This window comes from Rhodamnia argentea, chromosome 5, assembly GCF_020921035.1.
Source record: "Rhodamnia argentea isolate NSW1041297 chromosome 5, ASM2092103v1, whole genome shotgun sequence".
Classification (NCBI taxonomy): Eukaryota; Viridiplantae; Streptophyta; class Magnoliopsida; order Myrtales; family Myrtaceae; genus Rhodamnia; species Rhodamnia argentea.
Window position 1 is genome coordinate 15,043,634 of NC_063154.1, and position 27,678 is coordinate 15,071,311.

General features: G+C 42.0%; 3 protein-coding genes and 1 pseudogene across 3 annotated transcripts in view; 1 reads left to right on the top strand and 3 right to left on the bottom strand.

Annotated features, from left to right (window-relative positions):
• The window catches only part of LOC115733737 (probable disease resistance protein At4g27220), a 191,802-nt gene that overhangs the window by 152,675 nt on the left and 11,449 nt on the right, over positions 1–27,678 (bottom strand). The gene's annotated exons all lie outside the window — the stretch shown is intronic.
• LOC115730824 lies at positions 1,763–6,806 on the top strand (annotated as a pseudogene).
• On the bottom strand, positions 7,260–8,223 carry LOC125315206 (B3 domain-containing transcription factor VRN1-like). The gene is made up of 3 exons (XM_048279638.1): positions 8,044–8,223; positions 7,738–7,926; positions 7,260–7,520 (listed from the first exon to the last, which is right to left on the bottom strand). Exons 1-3 carry the CDS (start codon positions 8,221–8,223, stop codon positions 7,260–7,262), a joined length of 630 nt encoding a protein of 209 aa, XP_048135595.1.
• On the bottom strand, positions 21,153–21,884 carry LOC125315207 (B3 domain-containing transcription factor VRN1-like). Its single transcript, XM_048279639.1, has 3 exons — positions 21,785–21,884; positions 21,505–21,707; positions 21,153–21,407 (listed from the first exon to the last, which is right to left on the bottom strand). Exons 1-3 carry the CDS (start codon positions 21,882–21,884, stop codon positions 21,153–21,155), a joined length of 558 nt encoding a protein of 185 aa, XP_048135596.1.

A 27,678-nucleotide genomic window follows, 5' to 3' on the forward strand; every position in this document is an offset into this window, starting at 1 on the left:
GCGGAATCGCCCTGCCGATCACGCTTCTCCAAGAAATCACGCGCCGGATGTTCTACATCGCTTTGTTAGAATATGTGTCAAGTTTGAGCCCGACAAAAAAAAAAAAAAATCTGAAATTTAGGTAACTTGCGGATAAGAGTTATCCGCAAGATTGAAGTAGAATTTGGAATTTTTGCGGACGATCGAAATCGACTCAAACAGAATATGGTTACTACCTTCAAGAGTTCGAGTCCACGCAGAAAATAAACATAAAAGGACAGTGCAGTTGGATTCGGCAAAGGAATTTTATTGGACGCACTTTGATATACGGTTTTGATCTTGGCTTTCAATTGGAAAGTCCAAGTGGACTTTGTTTTCTTTGGAGTTTGACTTGATCAATAAAAGATGAGAAGAAAAGGAAGATACGGATTAATCCCTGCAGAAGTCGGTCTTGTTTTTCCTTTTGGGCAGAGTACATATATTCTATAATATGTACTTGTGGGTTTAAGTTAGACACGAAAAAAACGTGAGGTCTTGAAGAAGCGCCGGTGACGAGTGCTTTGCAGTGGGTTAACTTCGTCGTTGATTTTGTCCGTGGAATTATATCAAGAATTCAAGTATCGAAGCCGATTAAAATCTTGTGAGTTTAAGATTTGTGTAATTCTTTTGTGAGATTGAGAGATTATTTCGTGATGAATTGTGGGACTAAACATTGCGTGAGTTCTTGGATGTAATTGCTAATTGGGATTGGAAAACACTGAGAGTGTTTGAGCGACTCGAGTGTGGTTTGTAATCTCCGTGTATTGTTTATTCTGTAGTAGAATTCGTCATTACTCTCCCCGTGGACGTAGGTCTCTACGACCGAACCCGGATACATCAGGTGTTCGATTTATTTTCTTATTCTATCTATTTATTGTTCGATCGCTTGTTTCACGCAATACTCTTCTTGATAAATCCGTGAGGAACACCCTTGGAATACGCATGTTGAACCACCAATTTATGACATGAGCATAAACTGATGAGAGAAGCACAAACAATACAGATTGCTGACTCGAGTAGCTTCAAGGAACAACCTTTAACTAGCTAATGAAAGCCATCGATCTTAACCAAGTTACTTGCCGCAGGCTTTCTTACTGAAATTAGACGTTAAATATGCTTTCGGAAGAGACAGGAACGGGGCAGGCTTAATTCTGGGCGTAAGAAAGCTACCTGAAACAAGGCAAAGGTGCATCTTGGATTAAGCTGAATACTTTTAGGAAAATAACATGTCACAGGCTTCCCTGCGCAAACCAATTCAACTTAGCATCACTAATGGAATTGGAGATATGCCAGTGATATTTTAAGCTCGGGATCTTAGCACGCGTCTCTTCATATAAGTCGGCTACACCACTAACTTGAAAAGAGGGATGCTCCAATTGAAATTCGCTGGCTAATTCAAAAGCAGCAGGACCCTTCTGCAGAGCCATAGAAAACCAACTCAGGATGAATCCTTAACTTTCACCGTCCACGATGAAGCAATATGGCCATAACATCCTAACATGTTCAAAGGCTAAGAACAATGATGGTGAAAAGCCAGCTCAAAAGAAAACTACGAAATTGGTTGCAATTGAAGTGCATTAGTTGCTAATGGTTGGACCCAAGAGAGTTGATCAATCAGCTGAAGTTGTTGCGGGATCATCTGCTGTACATCTACATTTCGTTCTATTCTGCTTAAGTTACTGGTAAATAAGCAGCACTGTTCAGATTGATACTCGCTTGGTATAGGCAAAAAGGGACGAAGTGAATGGGTAGTGAGACTGGTACTGGGAGAGGTGGTGCAGGTGTTGAGAATAATTCGAGGAAGACAAAAGCTATAACGACGTGTAATCTTGGAGAGGCAACATTATTTCAAGCGAAGCGAAATTACGAAAATACCCCCGGCCAAAATGTGAAATTACGAAAATGCCCTAGGGTTTTATGAGCTAAGAGACAAGACATTAATTTTAGTGGGACCCACCTGGCCAGCTCAGCCCTTAGCCATTTTTCCAGATCTCTCTCGTTTTCTCTCTCACACGTACACCCCCCTCCCATTTAACCGACTTGCTGCAGACCCTTTTCTTCTGGGCATCTCTTCTTTGTCTGGCGACAACTCCCACCATCCTAAGCTACCACGACAAACTACGACACTTATAGAACCCCCTCGACACCGCCGGACCACCGCCACACCGCCGGAGCCGCTGGAAAGCCGGCTGTGAGAAGTCTTCCCAAGCTGCTCTGTTTTCCGCCGGGATTGGGGTTGAAGAGCTGGTGCAGCTGCTCCGAGCTGCCGCCGCCCCAACGACCACCACCTTGACCTCTACCCACCTCCTCTGATCCTCTGTGACGCCGTTCAACCACTTGCAGGTGCCGCGAGGTCGCCGGAAAGGCTGGAACAGCCCCGAACCACAATCTGCCCTGTTTTTATCCCTGTGATACCCGGTTCTGTTCTCAGCCCCTATCCGCAGCCACAGCGCCTTTCTCCGCCCACCTCCGACCACCAAACACTCCCCAAAACCCCCTCGGACTTTGGCCACCAACCCGGCGAAGCCCCGTCGCCGCCGGAGCCCCGGAACAGCCCCCGACCACCTCCCCTGTTTCTGCTTCCCAGTACCCGCGAAACTGCGCTGTACCGGTTTTGCTGCTGCCGGCCCTTGCTCCGGCCACCACGAGCCACCGCAGACCACCCCCAGCTACCTCACAGCCCCCTCAAGCCTCTTGCCACTCGCCACCGCCTCAACACTCACCGGAAAAGCCACCACCGCCACGAACAGCCGCCCTACCGCCTGCCCTGCCCTGTTTCTGCTGTGGGTGCCCTGTTTTGGGCTTGGGCCGAATCTGTTGGGCCCGATTCTGTGGGCCCACGAGCTGGGCTGAGGCCCAATTTGTTTGGGCACAAAGTTGGGCCTTATATTAGGCCCATGGACATATTAAATCAGAAGTTGGGTCCGTAGTTCGAGGATTTTGATTTGCGATCCGTTCGAGCCCAAAGTTCGTGTCAAGAATTTTCTGAGGATCGTCGTTGGCCTAATCTCGCTCAATTAACGGTGAGTTGACCTCTAATCCTTAGTTAGGTCATTAATTACGTTCGGATTAGTTTATTTAGATTATTAGGTGTTTAGGTATCTCGATTAGGGCCGAATTAAGTTAGAAACTTGGTTTAAGTTCAATGGCCCTAATTGTTTAAGTTAGTCTAATTAGCTAGGATTCTATGGCCAATTGGATGAGATTGGTTGATTGAATGATCATTACCGATTGATCGGAAGTGAGCGATGGATTAGAGATAGAGTGTACGATTGATTGACTAATCGAATCGGCTAACATTAAAGTGTCTTGAATTGAACATAAATGCACATAATTCGATCAATATTTATTGTTGAATTGAGTGGCTTGCTTGAATCGATCGCCTATATCGATTGTCCGATTGAACTCTTTGATTGACCATTGGTGGATTGGATATCTAGTTTGGGGGTAAATAGCCTCGTTATGCGTGTAAAGCTTGGTAGACAATTTCATACATTCGTATGATTATATTTTGGCATCAATTGCACGCATTGACGTGAAAACGGCCTTGGGTCGAGTCTTTGTGTACGATCGTGCGAGCATTCGCCTATAAGGAAAGTTGATAAATTGGCATGATCGATTGGCATACTTGTGTAGCCATGTGATATTTATCGTCGGCCCGGGGGTACCAGGGGACGATATCTAATATACATAATGTATTCGTCCCGGGGGTACCGGGGGGATTATTATCATTGGCCCGGGGGTACCAGGGAACGATATCCATTATACCTATTATATCCATCCCGGGGGTACCGGGGGCATTATGATCGTCGGCCCGGGGGTACCAGGGGACGATTTCGGATATGTCCGTCCCGGGGGTACCAAGGGGACTATCGGTTGCCATGGCCAAAAGAAATGAAATGATGCCTTGTCTTATCGGAAAAAGCATTGATTGACTAGAGCATTGGCACCCAGTAACTAGTGTGCCTAACTACATAGCCTTAGTTATGTCGATCGAATTGTGTGTAGTATCTTGTGGATTAACAACCGTATGATATTCTACTAGTGAATTAAATTGGAGTGACTAACGTATCTAGTGTCCTTATATGTTGTGTAGTTTCCTAGCGGGTAAAGTTCATGTGGTTGACTAATAGGATGTTTCGGACGAATCAACGCCCTAGCCGGACTTAGGCGTTGACTCACTGAGATTTATTTCTCACCCTATTGTGGTTAACCTTTTTCGTGTCCGAAATAATGGAATTTAGGGTTCTGATGGAATTGATGCTGAGAGCTATGTTGACATAGTCCTCTACCTGGAGTAGATGTGAGTTGACCCTACCCACTCCGAAGTATGGAGCTAAATGGTGTATTATCCCGATCGGATAAGACAAGTTTGTCAATAAAATGATGTTTTTGAATTAATGCGATTTCCTACTCGCCTATCCCTATTTTATATTTTTATCCAGGAATATTATACGTTTCTGCATGCGTAGTTAATCTCATGGGTTGATAGCGTGCCTGGGGCGCTATCCTTTTAACCCGAGGGACGAGATGACGGGGATGCCGCGCGCTCGAGGATTGGGGCGTGACACTATTGGTCGAATCTTCTCCTTCGAGTTCTCTTACTGAGCCATCGACTTCTAGATAACTTGTTGTGACCAGAACTTTCAGGATCATGCCGTTGGAGAACTCCACAATCATCTTCCTATAAAACATTAAGCATAAATTAGGGGCTCTGCATCAGGTCTTTGCTGCGAGCAATACACAAGCAAGCATCCAAAGCAATGACTAAATCCCACTGCAGGATTTAATATATGCTTTCGAGACAGAGCAGGATCTACTATGCAAGGAAACAGAACGTGAACATCAACAAAATATCAGATTATTTTAGGTGAATGACGAGAGCGTACGAGCAGTGGTTCGATCTTAATACCGGTATTGCCAAACCTCTTGGTTGCTTGCGAATCTGAACAATTACTCAAAGCTTCCCCCAAATCGAGTCGATGCCATCAGAAGAGAAGATTGATGATGTTGTCTGCCCTAAGAAATAAGTGCCTGATTTTGTCATGATTTTGCTCTCGCTCTTGCGCTCCGGTACTCCCTCCATTTCAAAGCCGTCTTCTTTCCTATTTAGGTTTCTCTGTTGTACTCTCACTTGTATATAGGGAATCTTCTTGTACTGTAGGATCGAGAAATGATTTCACTACTCATTGAAAATATAAATACATAGCAACTGGCGGAAAAGAAATGAATCAGTTGCGCATGCTGCTGCTGCTGCAAGATTACTGACAATGCATGGGCCGTTCATGGCCTATTGCTAGAGATTGATATCAGAAGGAATTGAGAACATTGCAAATGGTCAAGGTGAGATAAATTATGAGTTTACTGCTAAAAACCATTCGAATGAATTCAGAAACTAATATACAGAGAGTTTCATATGGATTAGTTGTGAACTCTGAGAATCTTGTTTGTGGCAGTGCATTTATGAAATTGTTATAGTTTATGAAAGGATTGAAAAGGGGCTTGCAAATGTCTGCAATTGATATTGGAATGCTGTAACTTTTATTTGGAATAATGTCCTTTAGTTTTCCTTATTTACTGTCCTCCCTTCAGACAGCAATATTTCCCATCATACTTCGTAGTTTAACGTCTGTGCAGGGTGATATTGGAGATGGCCAAGATATCGTTGTGAGGGTACACTCGGAATGCCTCACAGGAGACATATTTGGATCTGCTATATGCAACTGCGGCAACCAGCTTGCACAGGCGATGCAGCAGGTAGAAGCGGCTGGTAGGGGAGTGGTGGTGTACCTCGGAGGGCATAAAGGAAGAGGCATAGGTTTGGGGCACAAACTACGTGCCTGTAACCTGCAGGACAATGGGCGCGACACCGTGGAAGCAAATGTGGAGCTCGGGTTGCCCGTTGACTCTAGAGAGTATGGAATTGGTGCTCAGGTATTTCTTACTTAAGTCAAAAACTACAACGATGCGAGAGGTCCTAAATAATTTAGCTTCTGAATGAGGTTGGTTCATGGTCATTGTCATTATAGGCTTTGTGGAATAGAGAAGATCAATAAACTAACACCGTCATCCTAAATTTAAAGGTAGATGAATTTCAGTGACCGTTTCAGAAATTGTACATGATGTGTAGGACTATTAGAGGAAGCTGGTGACTAAAGCAGAGCTTCAAATTCTCATCTTAAAAAGACGAGATTTGATTAGTAGGAAGAATCACTCCATCATCAAACTTTTCATAGCATATGGTGCTTAACGTATTGACTAATACTGCAGATGTTGCATGACCTCGGAGTCAGGACGATGAAGCTGGTGACGAACAATCTGTCAAAGTATGTGGGGCTTAAAGGTTACGGCTTGGCTATTGCTGGGAGAGTCCCTCTAGTGACTCCAATGACAGAGGAGAACAAGAGATACTTGGAGACAAAACGCTCCAAGATGGGGCACATCTATGGTGCAGAAGTCAATGGCCGCTTCAGCAATCTCATAAGCAAAAACGGCAAGCCGAGTAGTACTGTTTCTTCTGATCTGGCCGTGTTCGACTCATAGGAGCTGCTGGATAGTTTGACTGCTGATGATTTCTTTGGGGGGATTCAAGCAAGTTAACTGACAGATGGTATTATTACTTTATTTTTTAAGCCCTAAGGTCAAGAACATTGGGATGCCTGCTGACCATGAGTTCTGAAAATTTTAGGGCGATTCAGGTTTATAATTGTTATAATATTCATAATTGTTCTCTTGATGTCATTCATCCATTTTGTAAGGCGAAACGGGGAAAGAGTAGCCTCTTATTGGAATTTCCTTTTGTGTTATTGATGGATGGCAGGATTCATGTTTATTCACCACCTTTCCTTGAATCTGGATGTATTGACCATTGAATATTTCATGAAAACAGAGTTGGTGCAGGATTTATCCCTAATTCACCTTTCCTTGAATCTATTTGTATCGATCTCCAGAGACCATTGCAATTTTCATGAAAACAGAGTTGGTGCAGGACATTATTACTTGTAGGAATATAGTAAAGTCTCTGTTAGATCAACTCTCCACGCTACGAACAAATTTGGTTCATACTTCGCGAATTAAGACACGTACTCGGAATTTTCGAAGATGCAACTTCCCTGTGTAATGTTCACTAGTCTCCCAAAAACATTAGGAAATACATCACCATTCAATTTCTTGCTTTCTTTGATCAGATTAACTAAACAAAACTTGGCGAAGCAGAGATTTTTCTGTAGGGATACCGAAGTTCACACCCGAGTCTCGACATTCCTTCTCAAAATGGAGACTTTGAGTTCAATATTATCAATCCTAACAAGCTCGAACACACAGGCATCTCCTTCCTTCAGGGAAGTTCCTTTCTGAAATGCGCGCCAACCGGAGGAGAGCTTTCCCGAGCCATGTTGTGGGTAGTACATGAGCTTCACTGGCCATGATCCGTCTGTACATTTAAGAGTTGCAGTTTGCATTCTTCCATTGATGCGTCCCTTAAAAAAACTGCCTGGGACGGTCTGCGAGTTGATTTTTGATCAACAAATGTTCTATAAGTAAGAACATAAAAGGCATGATGACAAACTCAAGAAATGTTATCCGGACTACATTTTTATAATCTCACAGGCAAACCGGAACCATGTAAGAAAATGATGGTCCATTACGAGAAGGTAATTGATTTCATTCCTGTCCAAATTTTGCACATAAGAACAACATTATCTTGGGATGTTTTCTTACCACACCATTCTTCAATTGATGATGTGCCCGGATAACTACTGTGAAGGAAGGATACTGCAGCTCGTACTTGCCGGCTGCTTCGAGAGCCGTAGTTACCCGTGAAGGTTCAGAAGCAGAGCTAAGAGAAGCCAGCATGACACGTACTCGGAATTTTCGAAGATGCAACTTCCCCGTGTAATGTTCACTAGTCTCCCAAAAACATTAGGAAATACATCACCATTCAATTTCTTGCTTTCTTTGATCGGATTAACTAAACAAAACTTGGCGAAGCGTAGATTTTTCTCGTAGGGATACCGAAGTTCACACCCGAGTCTCGACATTCCTTCTCAAAATGGAGACTTTGAGTTCAATATTATCAATCCTAACAAGCTCGAACACACAGGCATCTCCTTCCTTCGGGGAAGTTCCTTTCTGAAATGCGCGCCAACCGGAGGAGAGCTTTCCCGAGCCATGTTGTGGGTAGTACATGAGCTTCACTTTGGCCATGATCCGTCTCGTACATTTAAGAGTTGCGGTTTGCATTCTTCCATTGATGCGTCCCTTAAAAAAACTGCTGGGACGGTCATGCGAGTTGATTTTTGATCAACAAATGTTCTATAAGTAAGAACATAAAAGGCATGATGACAAACTCAAGAAATGTTATCCAGACTACATTTTTATAATCTCACAGGCAAACCGGAACCATGTAAGAAAATGATGGTCCATTACGAGAAGGTAATTGATTTCATTCCTGTCCAAATTTTGCACATAAGAACAACATTATCTTGGGATGTTTTCTTACCACACCATTCTTCAATTGATGATGTGCCCGGATAACTACTTGTGAAGGAAGGATACCGCAGCTCGTACTTGCCGGCCGCTTTCGAGAGCCGTAGTTACCCGTGAAGGTTCAGAAGCAGAGCTAAGAGAAGCCAGCATGACACGTACTCGGAATTTTCGAAGATGCAACTTCCCTGTGTAATGTTCACTAGTCTCCCAAAAACATTAGGAAATACATCACCATTCAATTTCTTGCTTTCTTTGATCGATTAACTAAACAAAACTTGGCGAAGCGAGATTTTTCTCGTAGGGATACCGAAGTTCACACCCGAGTCTCGACATTCCTTCTCAAAATGGAGACTTTGAGTTCAATATTATCAATCCTAACAAGCTCGAACACACAGGCATCTCCTTCCTTCGGGGAAGTTCCTTTCTGAAATGCGCGCCAACCGGAGGAGAGCTTTCCCGAGCCATGTTGTGGGTAGTACATGAGCTTCACTGGCCATGATCCGTCTGTACATTTAAGAGTTGCGGTTTGCATTCTTCCATTGATGCGTCCCTTAAAAAAACTGCCTGGGACGGTCTGCGAGTTGATTTTTGATCAACAAATGTTCTATAAGTAAGAACATAAAAGGCATGATGACAAACTCAAGAAATGTTATCCGGACTACATTTTTATAATCTCACAGGCAAACCGGAACCATGTAAGAAAATGATGGTCCATTACGAGAAGGTAATTGATTTCATTCCTGTCCAAATTTTGCACATAAGAACAACATTATCTTGGGATGTTTTCTTACCACACCATTCTTCAATTGATGATGTGCCCGGATAACTACCGTGAAGGAAGGATACTGCAGCTCGTACTTGCCGGGCGCTTCGAGAGCCGTAGTTACCCGTGAAGGTTCGAAGCGAGCTAAGAGAAGCCTGACATGACACGTACTCGGAATTTTCGAAGATGCAACTTCCCTGTGTAATGTTCACTAGTCTCCCAAAAACATTAGGAAATACATCACCATTCAATTTCTTGCTTTCTTTGATCGATTAACTAAACAAAACTTGGCGAAGCGAGATTTTTCCGTAGGGATACCGAAGTTCACACCCGAGTCTCGACATTCCTTCTCAAAATGGAGACTTTGAGTTCAATATTATCAATCCTAACAAGCTCGAACACACGGGCATCTCCTTCCTTCGGGGAAGTTCCTTTCGAAATGCGCGCCAACCGGAGGAGAGCTTTCCCGAGCCATGTTGTGGGTAGTACATGAGCTTCATTGGCCATGATCCGTCTGTACATTTAAGAGTTGCGGTTTGCATTCTTCCATTGATGCGTCCCTTAAAAAAACTGCCTGGGACGGTCTCATGAGTTGATTTTTGATCAACAAATGTTCTATAAGTAAGAACATAAAAGGCATGATGACAAACTCAAGAAATGTTATCCAGACTACATTTTTATAATCTCACAGGCAAACCGGAACCATGTAAGAAAATGATGGTCCATTACGAGAAGGTAATTGATTTCATTCCTGTCCAAATTTTGCACATAAGAACAACATTATCTTGGGATGTTTTCTTACCACACCATTCTTCAATTGATGATGTGCCCTGGATAACTACTCGTGAAGGAAGGATACTGCAGCTCGTACTTGCCGGCCGCTTCGAGAGCCGTAGTTACCCGTGAAGGTTCAGAAGCGTAGCTAAGAGAAGCCAGCATGACACGTACTCGGAATTTTCGAAGATGCAACTTCCCTGTGTAATGTTCACTAGTCTCCCAAAAACATTAGGAAATACATCACCATTCAATTTCTTGCTTTCTTTGATCAGATTAACTAAACAAAACTTGGCGAAGCAGAGATTTTTCTGTAGGGATACCGAAGTTCACACCCGAGTCTCGACATTCCTTCTCAAAATGGAGACTTTGAGTTCAATATTATCAATCCTAACAAGCTCGAACACACAGGCATCTCCTTCCTTCAGGGAAGTTCCTTTCTCGAAATGCGCGCCAACCGGAGGAGAGCTTTCCCGAGCCATGTTGTGGGTAGTACATGAGCTTCTATGGCCATGATCCGTCTGTACATTTAAGAGTTGCGGTTGCATTCTTCCATTGATGCGTCCCTTAAAAAACTGCCTGGGACGGCTGCGAGTTGATTTTTGATCAACAAATGTTCTATAAGTAAGAACATAAAAGGCATGATGACAAACTCAAGAAATGTTATCCAGACTACATTTTTATAATCTCACGGAGCAAACCGGAACCATGTAAGAAAATGATGGTCCATTACGAGAAGGTAATTGATTTCATTCCTGTCCAAATTTTGCACATAAGAACAACATTATCTTGGGATGTTTTCTTACCACACCATTCTTCAATTGATGATGTGCCCGGATAACTACTGTGAAGGAAGGATACTGCAGCTCGTACTTGCCGGCTGCTTCGAGAGCCGTAGTTACCCGTGAAGGTTCAGAAGCAGAGCTAAGAGAAGCCAGCATGACACGTACTCGGAATTTTCGAAGATGCAACTTCCCTGTGTAATGTTCACTAGTCTCCCAAAAACATTAGGAAATACATCACCATTCAATTTCTTGCTTTCTTTGATCGGATTAACTAAACAAAACTTGGCGAAGCAGAGATTTTTCTGTAGGGATACCGAAGTTCACACCCGAGTCTCGACATTCCTTCTCAAAATGGAGACTTTGAGTTCAATATTATCAATCCTAACAAGCTCGAACACACAGGCATCTCCTTCCTTCGGGGAAGTTCCTTTCTGAAATGCGCGCCAACCGGAGGAGAGCTTTCCCGAGCCATGTTGTGGGTAGTACATGAGCTTCACCGGCCATGATCCGTCTGTACATTTAAGAGTTGCAGTTTGCATTCTTCCATTGATGCGTCCCTTAAAAAAACTGCCTGGGACGGTCTGCGAGTTGATTTTTGATCAACAAATGTTCTATAAGTAAGAACATAAAAGGCATGATGACAAACTCAAGAAATGTTATCCAGACTACATTTTTATAATCTCACAGGCAAACCGGAACCATGTAAGAAAATGATGGTCCATTACGAGAAGGTAATTGATTTCATTCCTGTCCAAATTTTGCACATAAGAACAACATTATCTTGGGATGTTTTCTTACCACACCATTCTTCAATTGATGATGTGCCCGGATAACTACCGTGAAGGAAGGATACTGCAGCTCGTACTTGCCGGCTGCTTCGAGAGCCGTAGTTACCCGTGAAGGTTCAGAAGGCGAGCTAAGAGAAGCCAGCATGACACGTACTCGGAATTTTCGAAGATGCAACTTCCCTGTGTAATGTTCACTAGTCTCCCAAAAACATTAGGAAATACATCACCATTCAATTTCTTGCTTTCTTTGATCGATTAACTAAACAAAACTTGGCGAAGCGAGATTTTTCTCGTAGGGATACCGAAGTTCACACCCGAGTCTCGACATTCCTTCTCAAAATGGAGACTTTGAGTTCAATATTATCAATCCTAACAAGCTCGAACACACAGGCATCTCCTTCCTTCAGGGAAGTTCCTTTTCGAAATGCGCGCCAACCGGAGGAGAGCTTTCCCGAGCCATGTTGTGGGTAGTACATGAGCTTCACTGGCCATGATCCGTCTGTACATTTAAGAGTTGCAGTTTGCATTCTTCCATTGATGCGTCCCTTAAAAAAACTGCCTGGGACGGTCTGCGAGTTGATTTTTGATCAACAAATGTTCTATAAGTAAGAACATAAAAGGCATGATGACAAACTCAAGAAATGTTATCCAGACTACATTTTTATAATCTCACAGGCAAACCGGAACCATGTAAGAAAATGATGGTCCATTACGAGAAGGTAATTGATTTCATTCCTGTCCAAATTTTGCACATAAGAACAACATTATCTTGGGATGTTTTCTTACCACACCATTCTTCAATTGATGATGTGCCCGGATAACTACTGTGAAGGAAGGATACTGCAGCTCGTACTTGCCGGCTGCTTCGAGAGCCGTAGTTACCCGTGAAGGTTCAGAAGCAGAGCTAAGAGAAGCCAGCATGGCGGGGCTCACCTTGCCTTTGGAATTTTCCATCCTACCTGAATTAGTCAGGCGGGCAGCATAAGAAAAAATGACACAAAACATATGCATTACTAATAGTCTAAGATGCACACACCTTCCCAATCTTGTGGCAAAAGCGTCGCTCCTCGATCAGCTCGGAAGCCTTTTGTTTCGGAGCTCAATCCGAGCACAATTGCATGTGAAGTAGTAGCATCATCGACCAAATTCACGGAATCCGATTTCATCGCTTTGGAGGGCTTGTGATGATATGATTTTAGATGCAATTCATCCTTCTCTTTTCTCTTCAGTGAGAAACCATCTAGACTTCGAAGTACAACCGAGAGATTACAGTGATCATCAACATCTTCCGTTTTAGGCGAGACAAATTCGACTGTGTCGATTAGCGGATAATCTATTTCCGTTGCGCTTTTGTCAAATATGAGCACGTGAAAACCCAAGTCCCCTACGTATTTGAAGACTAAGAAGTGGCCCTCACAGATGGAGTAATGCTCCGCAAATTCCTTCCATCCCTTTGCCAACCAAACCATATCATCCCATTTTTCTAGTTCCACTCTCCAACTTCCACCGTCCGGAACCCTCAAACCCACCATTTCGGGAAGATTCTTACCATACTTTCTCACAAACCTCTTCGGAATTCCCTTGTTTTGTAACATGCTAAGTCATCATAAGTACGCAAACAAGCCATAAGAAAAGAATTCTTAAAGAAAAGAACTTACAAGCCTTCCAGTTTGGATTGTGTGAGAGAGTATGATCTTGAAGAAATGAGGTGTCTTCTGTGCAAAACTTCGCCCACCCTGTTCATCGTCTCTCCGGAGACGGGAAGTCATCCCTCGAGCACAAGTTGTGCAATTGGTAGAAACGTCTGAATCTAACCTAGTTCTGTGGCTTTACATGAGCCAACTTAATTCAATGTAGCATTTAATTGGAGAAGACATTCGTTTCTGGGATGACAACTACCTTTCCGGAAGCTGTTCGCCTTCTCTAATGACGTTAAGGATGGAGAAGAGCTAGCTTATCTCATCATTGCGATGAAGAAAAGTCAATAAACAACTGAACGCTTTTGGAAGCTCATTAAGGAGAACACATTGGGAATCAAACGCATTAAAAGTGGGACGATTTGGTCGTTGGTAGAAATTATATTACGAATAATGCCAAAGAAGCTAAGATTTGTATGTCGCATTAGAAAAACAAAGGCCGATTTTACTTCGATATAGCATTAAAAAGAGCAAAAAAAATTATGACAATCAAACGAGTGTTGTATGAAAGTTATAACATTCAAAAAAGTAATTGTTTTTCTTGACGAATCTGGGCAGACTATCCCATGAGGCCAAAGAAAAGGTAATTCACTCAAACTCGACTAGTATCCATCACGTTTAAGGTAGTCAACCTATCATATCCTCTGTGGACTAAATATTATTGCTGGGAGAGTCTTACTAGTAATTCCTATAACAAGAATTGGAAATTACAAATTGTATACCTGCTATCAACAGAAGAACTTTAGCCTCTGAAAATTCCTTAGCCATGATTTCGCATTTTCACGGCGATCATACTTAATTTTTTTTCCAGCTAATGTTTAGGTAACATTCACAGTAGGTAAGTTGAAAAGGTTGAAGGCTAGTCCTCTTATGGAACTTCCTCCTTCAATGCCAATGCTGGCTTTGAAAATTCATTATGATTATTTCAAATAGTGATTACTAGACTTCAATCTGAATCTACTTGTGTATTGATCACTAGAGAGCATCATTGCTTCACAAAGATTGATAAAATATCATTCGAGAATATAAATGAATCAATAGATGTTGTAAAGGATCTTTTATTAATTTTAGACAGGAAAGTAAATGTCAAGAAATTTGAAGGTATGCAGATTGGAAGTAATCGGGGCCACCCATGTAAATGCAGGTAAAGATAAATTGCAGAAAAGTAACGATAAATATAGAAAAAAAAGTTTGAGCTTCCTGATTAATTGTGGAGATTTTACAATGAATACACTTTTTGTATTTATAAACAATTTAGAGACGGTTACATACTACGGTCACATACAATGGCTATTGAGTTTGAAAGAACAAATAGCTTCCTAATCCTATCTGTGGCTACAGGAAATTATTCTGCGATCTCCCACTATTAAGCAACACTTATAATAAGAAGATGTGAAATAACCATCCAACAGTTATGTTCCAGTGTCAATTCATCATTACCGCCTTCGAGTTCCAACACTAAGTAAAATTTGCAATGGCTATCGACGACTTCGTCGACTGGTGAAGGTTCTCATAGATAAATGATGTTTAGTGTCAATGACTCCATAAGAACGTTGCCGATTTTTTTGACGAAATTATTTATCAACTCGATTTGTTACTTGTAGATAATAATCAAAAGTTGATCATTTTTTTTTTATGTTAACGTATGCCCCTTTTCAAAATTAACTGAATGATTCATCAATCATTCGATTCTTTTTAAATTAGACAATCAAGAGTCATTATATGCACCATTGTCTTCAGTGAGAAACCATCTAGACTTCGAAGTCTAACCGAGAGATTACAGCGATCATCAACATCTTCCGTTGTCGACAGTTGATTGCTCGTTTTTGCTTGTAAAAATGGCAAAGTCATGCTTTTGAAACCTTTTGAAAATAGCTTGCTATCAACCTATTCAAGATGCAATTTCCTGCAAACATGTATGACAACACTCATGTCTAGTCCAAATTATTGTCGTACTATTTTGACAAACCGTGCAGGGTTTAACTATGGATTTGGTTGGCCATTTTGGCCGCTAAGTAGTGATGCTGGTTTTGTAGGATTTTTTCTTATGTCAATTGGCGTGTTAGGCTGAATAGAAATTTTCACATTGGGTGATATATCAATGGCGCCCCTGCCGTTACATTTTCCAAAGCCACTCATTTTACATTTTTAGTATTCAATAATTGACCAACCTGTCGACTAGTTTGATTTACCAAATTGTTGTCACCAAGTTGGTTTCTTTGACCAACACTAGCCTGACTGTTTCAATTATTTTGAATTTGATTAGAAGATTCAGGCCTTTGCATAACTTTTATAGGGGTTGACTACTCAAACCAACATTATATATATCAATAATGTTGGTCTTGGCATCGAGAGGGCAGCGTTGATGATGGTCGACTTGATTACATCGGTGATATGACTCACAATGTAGTTGGCCATATCATTTTGTTGCTCTTCAAATATTCTTCTCATGGTTAATTCCATGTTGACATCAGGTGCAGCCTCTCTCAAGTACTCATCATTGAGATGCAATTGGAAGATCAACTTCCTCACATTGATTACCTTCTGCCGCTCTCCTAGCGATTGAAGTGTCGGAACGCGCAGTCGTCTCATTACGAGTTTGTGCTAATGGGTTGTTGTTGCCAGCAGCATTGTCGGACTCTTGTTGATTTATGATTCTTGCATTGTAGTCTCCTCGAATCAACAAAATGTGTCTCACCAAGCGTGTCAAAAAGATGTTTCGCCAAAAATGATGAAATATTCTTCAAGAATGTAGAAGAATCCATATGAATCAACAAAGGTTGCGAAGGGTCCTTTGTTGATTTGGGAGAAACTATACAATCTATAAGATCAAACCAGAGTTTGATTCAATGGAATTACTTAACAAGCACAACTCCTACCCAAAAATAGCAAACCAAACACACCCAAAACTATGCTGGAGTTTGACTCAATGACAGAGTTTGAATACTCCTTGGTGATACATCAGAGTTTGACTCGATGGTGCAAAATCTAAGATAAAGATCAACGCCGGATTTTGACTCGACTGCGAGAATCTGAAAGCTACAACTAAGGAAAGTAAAGTGCACTGCGATAAGTAAAGATATATTTTGTTGATTTGTTCGGGGGCTTTCTATAAATTCTTGATGGTACTTATAATGATTGAGTAGTTACTTGCTCTTCGACTAATGTAGCTTTTGGCATGTTGATAACTTCCACGTTCACCATATCCCATGAATCCATTTGACTAAGTCCTTATGTAACTGCTGACTTACTTTGTATCAGTTCGTTCCTTTTCTTTTACTAGTCGGATAAATCATGCCCACGTTCTTCCTTTTGAGCCGAGTCTCTGGGGAATTGTTCCAATGCCCAAGTAACTGCCATGCCTTAGGATTGCTTGTATCGGTTCAATCCTCTTCTTCCTTTGTTCATGTGGGCTATACTCACATTCTTCGTATCTTCAGAAAGCAGTTTTATCACTCAGATAATTGTCAATAACTGTTCTCCCACCATGTATTCTAAGGCAAATATCCTTGTCTAGTGCGCCCTTGGAAAACATTCAGATGCTTAGCGGGATCATTCCTTGTTGGCACCAGTTTTATAGTTATTTCGTCCATCTTCAATAAGTCTTGGTATGTGTGATTATCCTTCCCCGGTATTTATAGTCCATTTGATGTTTACTCACTGACGATTCTTATAGGAATCCTCACGTGTGTGAACATGGTTACGAGACGTTATTCTACAATCTCCTATTATTAAATAACACATATCAATAAGAAGTTGTAAAATAACCATCCAGCAGTTATGTTTCATCGTCGATTCATCATTATTGCCTTCGAGTTCCAACATTTCATAGAATCTACAGTGGCTGTCGATGGTGAAGGTTCTCATTGGTAACCGACGTTTTGTGTCAATAACTTTATTGGAGAGTTGTCGATTGTTCTGACCAAACTGTTTATCGACTCGGCTTGTCGGTTATCTCTAATAGCCAAAAGTTGACCATTTTTTAGTGTCCACAATGACAGATGAACACAAGACTGCTATTTGATGTTTGCAATATGCCATGGAGAGATCCCAGCAATGAGTAGCGATTTGTATGGAATCCATACATGGAGCATCCTAACGTGGTGTTCACATAGTCACATTAGTCCACCGAAGGACAAGGCATCAAGAAAGACGAGATTGTCCCATCTATCACTGCAAAAACTATGCTTAGTCTCAGAAAAAACTAAAGCTGTGACGCCCTAGGATTGATAAACTACAAGATAAAGGCATTGATGAACGTGGGACCCAATCTATCCCTAAGACCCCCAAGTCAACTATGTTGGCTCTCTCTCTCTCTCCCTCTCTCTCTCCTTTGCCGCCTCTTCTTTTTCTTCTTCCTTTTCTTCTTTTCTTGTTCTGCCTTCACTTCATGCGTGCACAGCCACCGCCATCACCTCCAGCCATCAGCTACCGTTCCATCCGCCGCTCAAGACCATCACCACCACCGCCGTCGTCACCGCAGTAGCCCAGAACAGCCGCGAGACAGCCCCACAGCCGGAGTCCCCTGTTTTGCGTCTGCTGCTGCTCTGCTCGGATTTCTGCTGCTGCAGTGGCTCCCGACCACTAACACCACCTCAGCCAGCACCTCAGCCCTCCATCGACCTCCAGCTACCACCCTCGATCGCTGATAGCCGCCGCGAAACCGATGGAGAACCTGAACAGCTCAAACCCGAGACACTGCTCTGTCTGCCCTGTTTCACGCCGGTTCTGCCCCTGCCGCTGTTGCTTGCTGCTCCGGCCCCTACCGGCCAGCTCAGCTGGTCTTCGATGACTCTCGGATCTCCAAAGACCTCCACCATCAACCCCACGAAGCCCCGACACTAGTGGAGTCCCGAGCAGCAGCCCAAAACCTCGACCGGTCTCTGCTCTGTTTTTTACTCTGCTTCTCTGCTCTAGCCGCTCCTATTTCGCCCTTGCCGCGATAACTCCGGCCACCATGAACCTTCGACCACCTCCCCCGACATCCTTTAAGATCCCCCAAGCCTCCCACCACTCGCCACCAGCTCGTAGGCCGCTGGAAGAGCCAAGAACAGCCCCTGTTTGCAGCCCCTGCCCTGTTCTCGGTTTAGCCCGTGCCCTGTTTCATGGGCCGCGTCCCGTTTTGATCCCTAGCCGTGCCCAGTTGAGCTCCGTGTGCCAAACAAATTGGGCGAGAGCCTGGGCCGTGTGCCAGGTCCGCAGGCCAATTGGACCGAAAAATTGTGCCCTTGTGTCCGGACAAGTGTGCCGATTGGCCGAGCCCGTGAGCCCAAGTGTCCTAGTCCATGGCCGAGGATTTGGGATGAGTATCCGAGGATCCGTGCCCAAGCCCGAGACTTCCGTGGACCGACACCGTACTCGCCTCGTGTATTTAATTGTGAGTCATCCTCTAATCCTTGGTTAGGTCATTAATTACGTTCGGATTAGTTTATTTAGATTATTAGGTGTTTAGGTAGCTCGATTAGGGCCGGTTTAGGTTAGAAACTTGGTTTAAGTTTAATAGCCATAATTGGTTAAGTTAGTCTAATTAGCTAGGATTCTATGGCTAAGTGGATGAGATTGATTGATTGAATGATTATTATTGCTTAATCGAGAGCGAGCAATAAACTCGAGACGAGCGTACGATCGATTATCTAATCGAATCGGCCGATATTAAATTGTCTCTTGAATTGAACTTAAGTGCACATAATTCGATCAAATATTCATTATTGAATTGATTGGCTTGCTTGAATTGATAGTCTAAATTGATTGTCTGATTGAATATTCTGATTGACCATTAGCGGATTGGATGTCTAGTTTAGGGGTAAATAGCCCCGTTATGCGTGTAGAGCTTAGTGGACAATTTCATACATTCGTATGACTATATTTGGCACCAATTACATGTATTGGCATGGAAACGGCCTTGGGCCGAGTGTTTGTACATGTTTGTGCGAGTATCCGCCTATAAGGAAATATGATAAACTGATCGGATTGGTTGACATCGATTGGCGTACTTGTGTGGTCATGTGATGGTTATCGTCGGCCCGGGGCTACCAGGGGACGATACCTAATACCCCTAATGTATTTGTCCTGGGGGTACTAGGGGGATCATTATCGTTGGTCCGGGGGTACCAGGGAACGATATTCAAGATACCTATTACATCCGTCCCGAGGGTACCAAGGGGATTATGATCGTTGGCCCGAGGGTACCGGAGGACGATATCGGATATGTCCGTCCCGAAAATACCAAGGGGACTATCGATTGTCATGACCTACGTAAATGGAACGATGCATCGTCTTTCCGTAAAGAGCACCGATTGACGAGAGCACCGGCACCCACCGACTAGTGTGCCCGATCGAATGACCTTAATCATGTCGATCGAAGCGTGTGGGGTTTTGTGGATTGATATCTATATGATATTCTGCTAGTGAGTTAAATTGGGGTGACGTTGACTGTCGTATCAAGTTGTCCTTATATTTTGTGTGACTTCCTAGCGGGTAAGTTGCATATGGTTGAGATATCTGTACTATGAGATATGATTGATTGATAGGATATTCTAGACGAATCAATGCCCTAGACGGCATAGACGTTGACTCACTGGGATTTATTTCTCACCCCATCGTTAAACCATTTCAAGTTCAAGATAAAGAAGCTAGCAATTCTTTGGAGTTGATGTTGAAAGGCAAGGGTGACGTCAACTCTTATTTGGAGTAGAGACGAGGTTGATCCTACCCTGGTCCAAAGTATGGGGCTGATTAGCATAGTATCTCTATTGGGTTAAGCCATGTCGGTAATTAAAATGATGTTTTTTTTTTAGTGATGTGTTTTTCCTGCTTTACTATTCCTGTCTTATGTTGTTGTCCGGGAGTATTATACGTTTCCGTATGCTTAATAAAGTATCGTGGGTCGGTAGCATGCCTGGGACGCTATCCTCTGTGACTTGAGGGATGAATTGGCATGGATGCCGCGTGCTCGAGAATCGGAGCGTGACAAAAAAAGAGATTTACATTGGAAATTCTAAGATTCTTTAGCACTAAAAATGTACTTGGGATGCTTTCTCTGCTGTTAGGAGAGTAAAATGATTCCGTGCAACGGTTCTTGAAGATGAAGACATTAAACACGATAGTGCTCAAACACACAGAGGTCTCCTGCCTTAGAGAAGCTTCCTTTGCAAAACTACGGGATAAGTACACCGTGAGTACCATAATTTGTGTACGGCATTCATTTGAGTGCCATAACTTTCAAAACGTTCACTTAGGTGCCATAACTTTTAAAAATCGTTCATTTGAGTGCCATATCGGAGCAAAATCGTTCACTTGAGTGCTACAACAATTTTTCCGGCGTGCCATGTCAGCTTTCCGGCGTGTCACGTTATCTTTCCAGCAAGCCACGTCAGTTTTCCGGCGTGCCACGTCAGTTTTTCCGATGTCCACATCAATATAGCACTCAAGTGAACGATTTTTAAAAGTTTTGGCACTTAAGTAAACGTTTTGAAAGTTATGGCACTCAAGTGAACGCCTTACAAAAGTTATGACACTTTTAGTGTATTTTTCCCCAAAACTACACTGGCAAAGGCGAGCATCTGGGGACAATTGCTTGGAAGAAGAGAAGTGGGTGAAAGCAATTAGATATATAGGTGGACTCAAACTTTTGTAGAGACCCTGCATTGTTCTCTTTCTTCGATTTATAGTTTGTCGAATAAATACACATGTAACCGGAGTTTCACTGGTCTCCAGAAAACGTCATAATGCATCACCATTCACTTGCTTGCAGCAGAAAGGTTTGCTTTCTTTGATCTGATAATCTAAACAGAACATAGTTTAAGCAGACATTTTTCTGATGGCATACCAAAGTTTACGCCTAAGTCTCGACATTCCTTCTAAAAATGGAGACTTTGAATTCAATATCATCATTTCTAACAAGCTCGAACACACAGACATCTCCTTCCTTTAGAGAAATTCCTTTCTGAAACGCGCCCCAACCGGCAGAGAGCTTTCCTGAGCCATGTTGTGGGTAGTACAGGAGCTTCACTGGCCATGATCCGTCCAAATGCTTAAGAGTTGCGGCTTGCATGCTTCCATTGATGCGTCCCTTAAAAAAAGCACCTTGGATATTCTGCTTAGTTCATTTTTTTATCAAGAAATGAACTATGAATAAGAACATAAAAGGTATGATGACTAACACAAGAAATGTCAATATGATGACACCTTACGAGAACCAATATCTCAGGTTCTTCTCTTACCACATTATGCCCCAATAGATTATGTGGCCGGATAACTACTTTGAAGGAAGGATACTGCGGCTTGTACTTGTTGGCTGCTTTGAGAGCCGACGATGCCTGAGATCGTTTAGAAGTAGAGGTACGAGAAGCCAGCATGGCGGGGCTCACCTTGCGTTTGGAATTTTCCATCCTACCTGAATGAGCGAGGCGGAGAGCATAAGAAAAAATGACACAAAGCCTATGCATTACTGATAGGCTAAGGTTCGCACACTTCCTGAATCTTGTGGCAAAATCTTGGCTCCTTGATCAGTTCGGAAGCCTTTCAATTTGGAACCGGATCCAAGATTACAGTGACCATCAGCATCTTCCATCTTAGGCGGGACAAATTCGACAGTGCCGGGGTTCAATTTCTTGCTGTCAGCGTACCTTAGCGAATAATCTATTTCCGTTGTGCTTTTGTCGAAAATGAGCACTTGAAAATCCAAGTCCCCTACGTGTTTGAAGACTAAAAAGTGGCCCTCACGGATAGAGTAATGCTCCGCAAATTCCTTCCATCCCTTTGATAACCAAACCATTTCATCCCATTTTTCCAATTCCACTCTCCAACTCCCACCATTCGGAACCCTCAAACGCACCGTTTCAGGAAGATTCTGGCCATACTTTCTCACAAACATCTTCGGAATACCCTAGTTTCATAACGTATAAAGTCATCATATGTACGTAAACAAGCGGTGACAGATTACATTTAATCACGAACTGACTCGAAAGAAAAGGCTAGTGCCTACAAGGCTTCGACCTTCCAAGCCTCGGTACGTCCAGAAGAATTCTTAAAGAAAAGGACTTACAAGCCTTCCAGTGTGAAGTGTGTGAGAGAGTATGATCTTGAAGAAATGAGGTGTCTCCGGTGTAAAACTTCGCCGGCACTGTTCATTGTCTCTCCGGAGACGGGAAGTCATCCCTCGAGCACAAGCTGTGTAACTGGTAGTAACATCTGAATCTGACCTAGCTCTGTGGCTTTACATGAGCCAACTTAATTGAATGGAGCAATTAATTGGACAAGACATTCGTGTCTGGGATGACAGCTACCTTTCGGGAAGCTGTTCATCTTCCCTAATGATGTTAAGGACGGAGAAGAGCTTTCGGAATGCTTCCGGAAGCTCATTAAGGAGAACACATTGGGAATCGAACACATTAAAAGTTGAACGATTTGGTAGTTGGTAGAAATTACATCAAGAATAATGCCAATGAAGCTAAGATTTGTATGTCGCATTAGAAATAAAAACATGGATTTTACTCCGATGTAGCACTAAAAAGAGAGAAAAAAAAAAGTTATAACAGTCAAATGAGTATTATATGAAAGTTATGTCACTCATATTATTTTTGGGATCTCGCTTTGCATTCCGAGCTAAAGTAAGGGAATTGTTTACTTGGCGGATCTCGACAGATTATCCTGTGATATATATGAATCGCCAAAGGTTGTAAATGCAGGAAAGTAAAGATAATAATAATAAAAAATATTGAGTTCTGTAATTAATTGAAGGGATTCTACAATCAATACACTGGTGATATTTGTTGTGTCCTTGCCTTCTTACGATGGGTTTGGCCCATCGAGAATATCAGGTCTGCCACTGGTACTCAACTCCAGCACCGAAAATTGAGACTTTTAACACAAGATCGTCTCCGTTGATGGTGGCAAATGCTCGCCGACAGGCAGAGCAGAGCGCCACATGCTCGTTCGGACAGCTCCTCAGCTTCACCGGTAGCAACTTTTCTGTATGCCTGAATATGTATCTTGATGAATCCACAAGGAGTACTCTGCTCCGCGCATATTTTCAAACAGCCAGGATGAATTTAATGATTGTTTTAGAGATTGTATAGAGTTCGTAGGACTACCAGAGGAAGCTGGTTACTAGAGCAGAGCATCAAATTATCATCTTAAAGCGATGAGATCTATATGGGTATAAAGAATCACTCCATCATCAAGCTTTTCATAGCGTTTGACCCCTTTTGTATTAGTATTTAACATCTTGACTTACACAGTTATACTGCAGATGATCAGAACAACGAAGCTGATGACGACAACCCCGCGAAGTATGTGGGGCTTAAAAGGTTATGGCTTGACTATTGCTGGGGAGAGTCCCTCTAGTAACTCCAGTAACAATGGATAACAGAAGATACTTGGAGACGAAACGTTCTAAGATGGGGCACATCTAACGTGCGGAAGTCAATGGCCGCTTGAGCAATCTCATCAGCGAACAGGGCAAACCAAGCAGTAATGTCTCTTCTGATCTGGCTGTGCCTGACTCATTGGAGTCGCCGCTGGACAGTTCCTTTAATTTGTGTTATTGATGGCTGTATCTCTAATTCGACTTTGCTTGGAATCTATGTGTATTGATCTCCATAGACCATTGCATGTTTCAAGATAACAGAGTTGGTGCAGGACAATCTTTCTTTCCTTTCCTGTGACCATCTCAATGGCGAAAGAAATTGCTTCCAGAAATATTTGGCGTCAGATAAGAATTTATACATTGTCGAACAAAGATGCAAATATGCAAAGAGATTGGAAATTAGGCACACATGTACCCGAAATTTTGGAAGATGCAATGTCCCTGTGTGATGTTCGCTGCTCTCCAAAGAACATCGGGAAACGCATCACCATTCAATTAGTTGCAGCAGTTGATCTGATTAACTAAACAAAACATACCAAACCATACATTTTTTTGTAGGCACACTAAAGTTTACGCCTAATTCTTAATATTCCTTCTTAAAAAGGAGACTTTGAGTTCAATATTACCAATTCTAAAAGCTCGAACGGACAGACATTTCCTTTCTTTAGAGAAGTTCCCGAGCCATGTTGTGCGTAGTGCAGGAGCTTCACTGGTCATGAACCGTCTGAACATTAAAGAGTTGCGGCTTGCATGCTTCCATTGATGCGCCCCTTAAGAAAACAGCCTGCGACAGTCTGCGGAGTTGATTTTTGATCAGCAAGTGATCTATGATTAAGAACCCAAAAGGTATGATTACTAACACAAGTAATGTTGACCGGACCAAATTTTGCACCAGTCCCATTATGTCATGATATTTTCTTACCACATTTTGCTTCAATAGGTTATGTGGTCGGTTGACTCCTGAGAAGAAAGGATTCTGCAGCTTGGACTTATTGGCTGGTTCGAGAGATGTAGTTGCCCGCAAACATTAAGAAGTAGAGCTACGAGGAGCCACCATGCCGGGGCTCACCTCGAGTTTGGAATTTTCCATACTACCTAAATTAGTCAGGCAGAGAGCATAAGAAAAAGCGATACGAAAGTGTATGCATTACTTACAGGATAAGATTCACAGACCTTCCCAATCTTGTCGCTGAAGCTTTGCTCCTACATCAGTTTGGACAGTCTGTTAGTTGATCGAAAATGTATCAAGAATAGTGTTAAGAGGTACTGAGATTGAAATCCATAGAACTAATTCACAAAGTGATGTGCAAGGTGGCCAATGAACTTTTCTTAACAAATTGATGGGTGTGGGCAGACTATGCCGTGAGGCCAAACGCCACCTCTAGTTGTTAGAGACAATTAGGGCAAAAGAAAAGATTATTCACTGAAATTCAACAGGTCCAATCCATCATGTTTAAGCTGGTCAATCTTTATTTCCTTTGCTGAGTCCAGATTAGCTTTAATTTATATCATTGCTGGGAGAGTTTCACTAGCAATTCTGTAACTGGGAATTGAAAGTTAAACACTGGGGACCGGCTACAAACTGAAGATATTTAGCCTTTAGAAATTCCTTGGCCACGACTCCTCCACGTTTATGGAGATTAAATATGAGTTTATTCATCCTTGATTATTCAGTAGGTCATCAATAGACTTTAATCTGAATCTACTTGTGTATTAATTGCTAGAGACCAATACCTATGAGAAATTTGAAGCATGCACCGTCGACGAATCTCATTGAGTGGTCATCGGGGAAGGACTTGACTACATTTGATTCAAATTGTTTATGACTTCATCGCACTTTTTCGAATATAAGAGCTTGACTGTACATTAAGCCAAACGTTAGGATTTTTTTATGCAATTTCCTACAATAAAAAGAAACGAAAAGAACGGATATCGAACGATAAGGGAGTTGAAGGAAAAAGAAACCAAATGGGATGCTTAGGTGACATATGAAATTGAGGATGGTGGGCTCTAAGTAGTTATGCTGACGAGGCAAATGAAAGAGGATTTGCTTATTTGGCACATTACTGTCATTCAATTAGAAATCAGTTATCATTTTAAAAGTCATCTATGCCTAACTTATTGGTTTATTTGCTAATGCGAATTACCTTTTTACCATCTACGGTAATACTTTATGGGAGGGCTAGGTAATTTTTTTTAGGTGAAGATACTATTCTACCCTTGATTTTCAGTTCTCATCGACAGCTCCCTCTTCTTTTTCAAACCCGTCGTCAATGAGAAAGAGGGAAATTGGAAATAGAATCGGTTACCTCGATATCATGATGTCCGCCTCTGACCGTGCCTTAGTAACTTCCAGATCTCTGTACCACTTGTAGCATCTGCCCATCCATTTGTCGGTGGCTAGATAAGTTTGAAAAGATAAAAAAGTTTAGAACTTATGATGCTTCAGGCGTCGGGCAATTTGAGAAGTGGAGTCAAGTGACCAAAAAAAAAAAAAGGAAAAAAAGGATCTCACCAATTTTATGTGCATTTTTTCATGCAGATAACTTTTGTATGGTTGTATTGAGATCATTCTCCAAGTTCCCATTCAAGCAGTATCTGAACAGTGTCCCCCATTTTAGCTTTGGCGTGCTTAGCGTACCCTTAGAAAAGATCTTCATTTTTGGGCACTCTTCCACTTCAATCCACCACAAGGATGGAAACCTGAAGCTACAACTTGCGGCGGAGGAGAAGCATTCAAGGCTGGCCAGATTTTGGAGAGTCAAACTTTCTAGCTTCTCAAGAGAAATCGCTTTTCTTTCTTCATTTTCATCGTTTGCCACTACTTCTTTCATTCTGTCACAACCTATTATAGTCATCTTCTCAAGATGCACCAAATTTGTGACCGCTCAAACTGTTCCTAGATGTACCAATCCATAGGAACTCTTCACCACTAACTCCGTCAAATTCCGAAAATATGCCATGGCCGGAAATAATGTTGTCAAATTAGGACAATCGCAAACGTCAAATTTGTTGATGCTTTGAAGAATTTTTGTGATTAAATAGTCTTCTCTACATACACGCTTTAGGTTGTGTAGCTTTCTCAACTTAAGTTCTCTTAAATTATCAAGCACTAGATGTTTTCCCTTGTCCACAAGTCCTTCATCAGGGAATATATCTTCAAAGGCACTACAAAAAACCTCAAGGCTTTTTAGATTAGGAAATCTCTGTAGGAGGAAGCTGGAAGGAAAGACGGCATTTTCATCATGAAAGCATGCCAATGTTAGTACTTTTGGCTTGCCAAAGATATCATCAGAAAATTTTCCATTCCGTATCATCTGAATATCCTCATTGACTAATGAAAGTCTCTCTAAGGTGAACATGCCCTGCAAAATTGCCAATACAATGAGAGAAGTAAATTCAACAAGGTTCGACAGTAAATCATGTGTTGTAAAAGGCAAGTCTAAGTCACGGGATGCACTCATAGTGTTACTAAAACATACGGGGTTCCTTACGTTGTCTAAAAACTATAAGTAAGGGGGTTTCGAGTTTTCCTTAGAATGCAGTGGACGTGGAACATAACGGGTGAATTAAAGAATAAAGAAGAATGTGGTGAATTAGGGTTCCAATGCTTTTATTTCTGAAATGAAATTAGAGTATGTTTTTTAAAGATTGCACAAAATAAAAAAGAGAAGAAAAGTTCAATGGTGAGAAACGTGAGAACAATGGAGAGGACCATGTGTCAAGTTCTCATTGACCTTCCCAAGTACATTATATTTAATTAGATTAGTTAACGAATATCTTATGTTCTAAAAAAACCTGCAATTATTTTGTAATTTTAGATAATGGAATATCGTCCCCAAATGAAAAGTATACTTATGAAATTAGAAATATCTTGTATTATCGACAAACCGATAGGCAAAGGATACCATGTTAGTATCATGATACGATTAATATACAGTGAACATAAGATTAGTAAGTGCCTTAAAGAACAAAGTAGAAACCGAGGGAGAAGAGT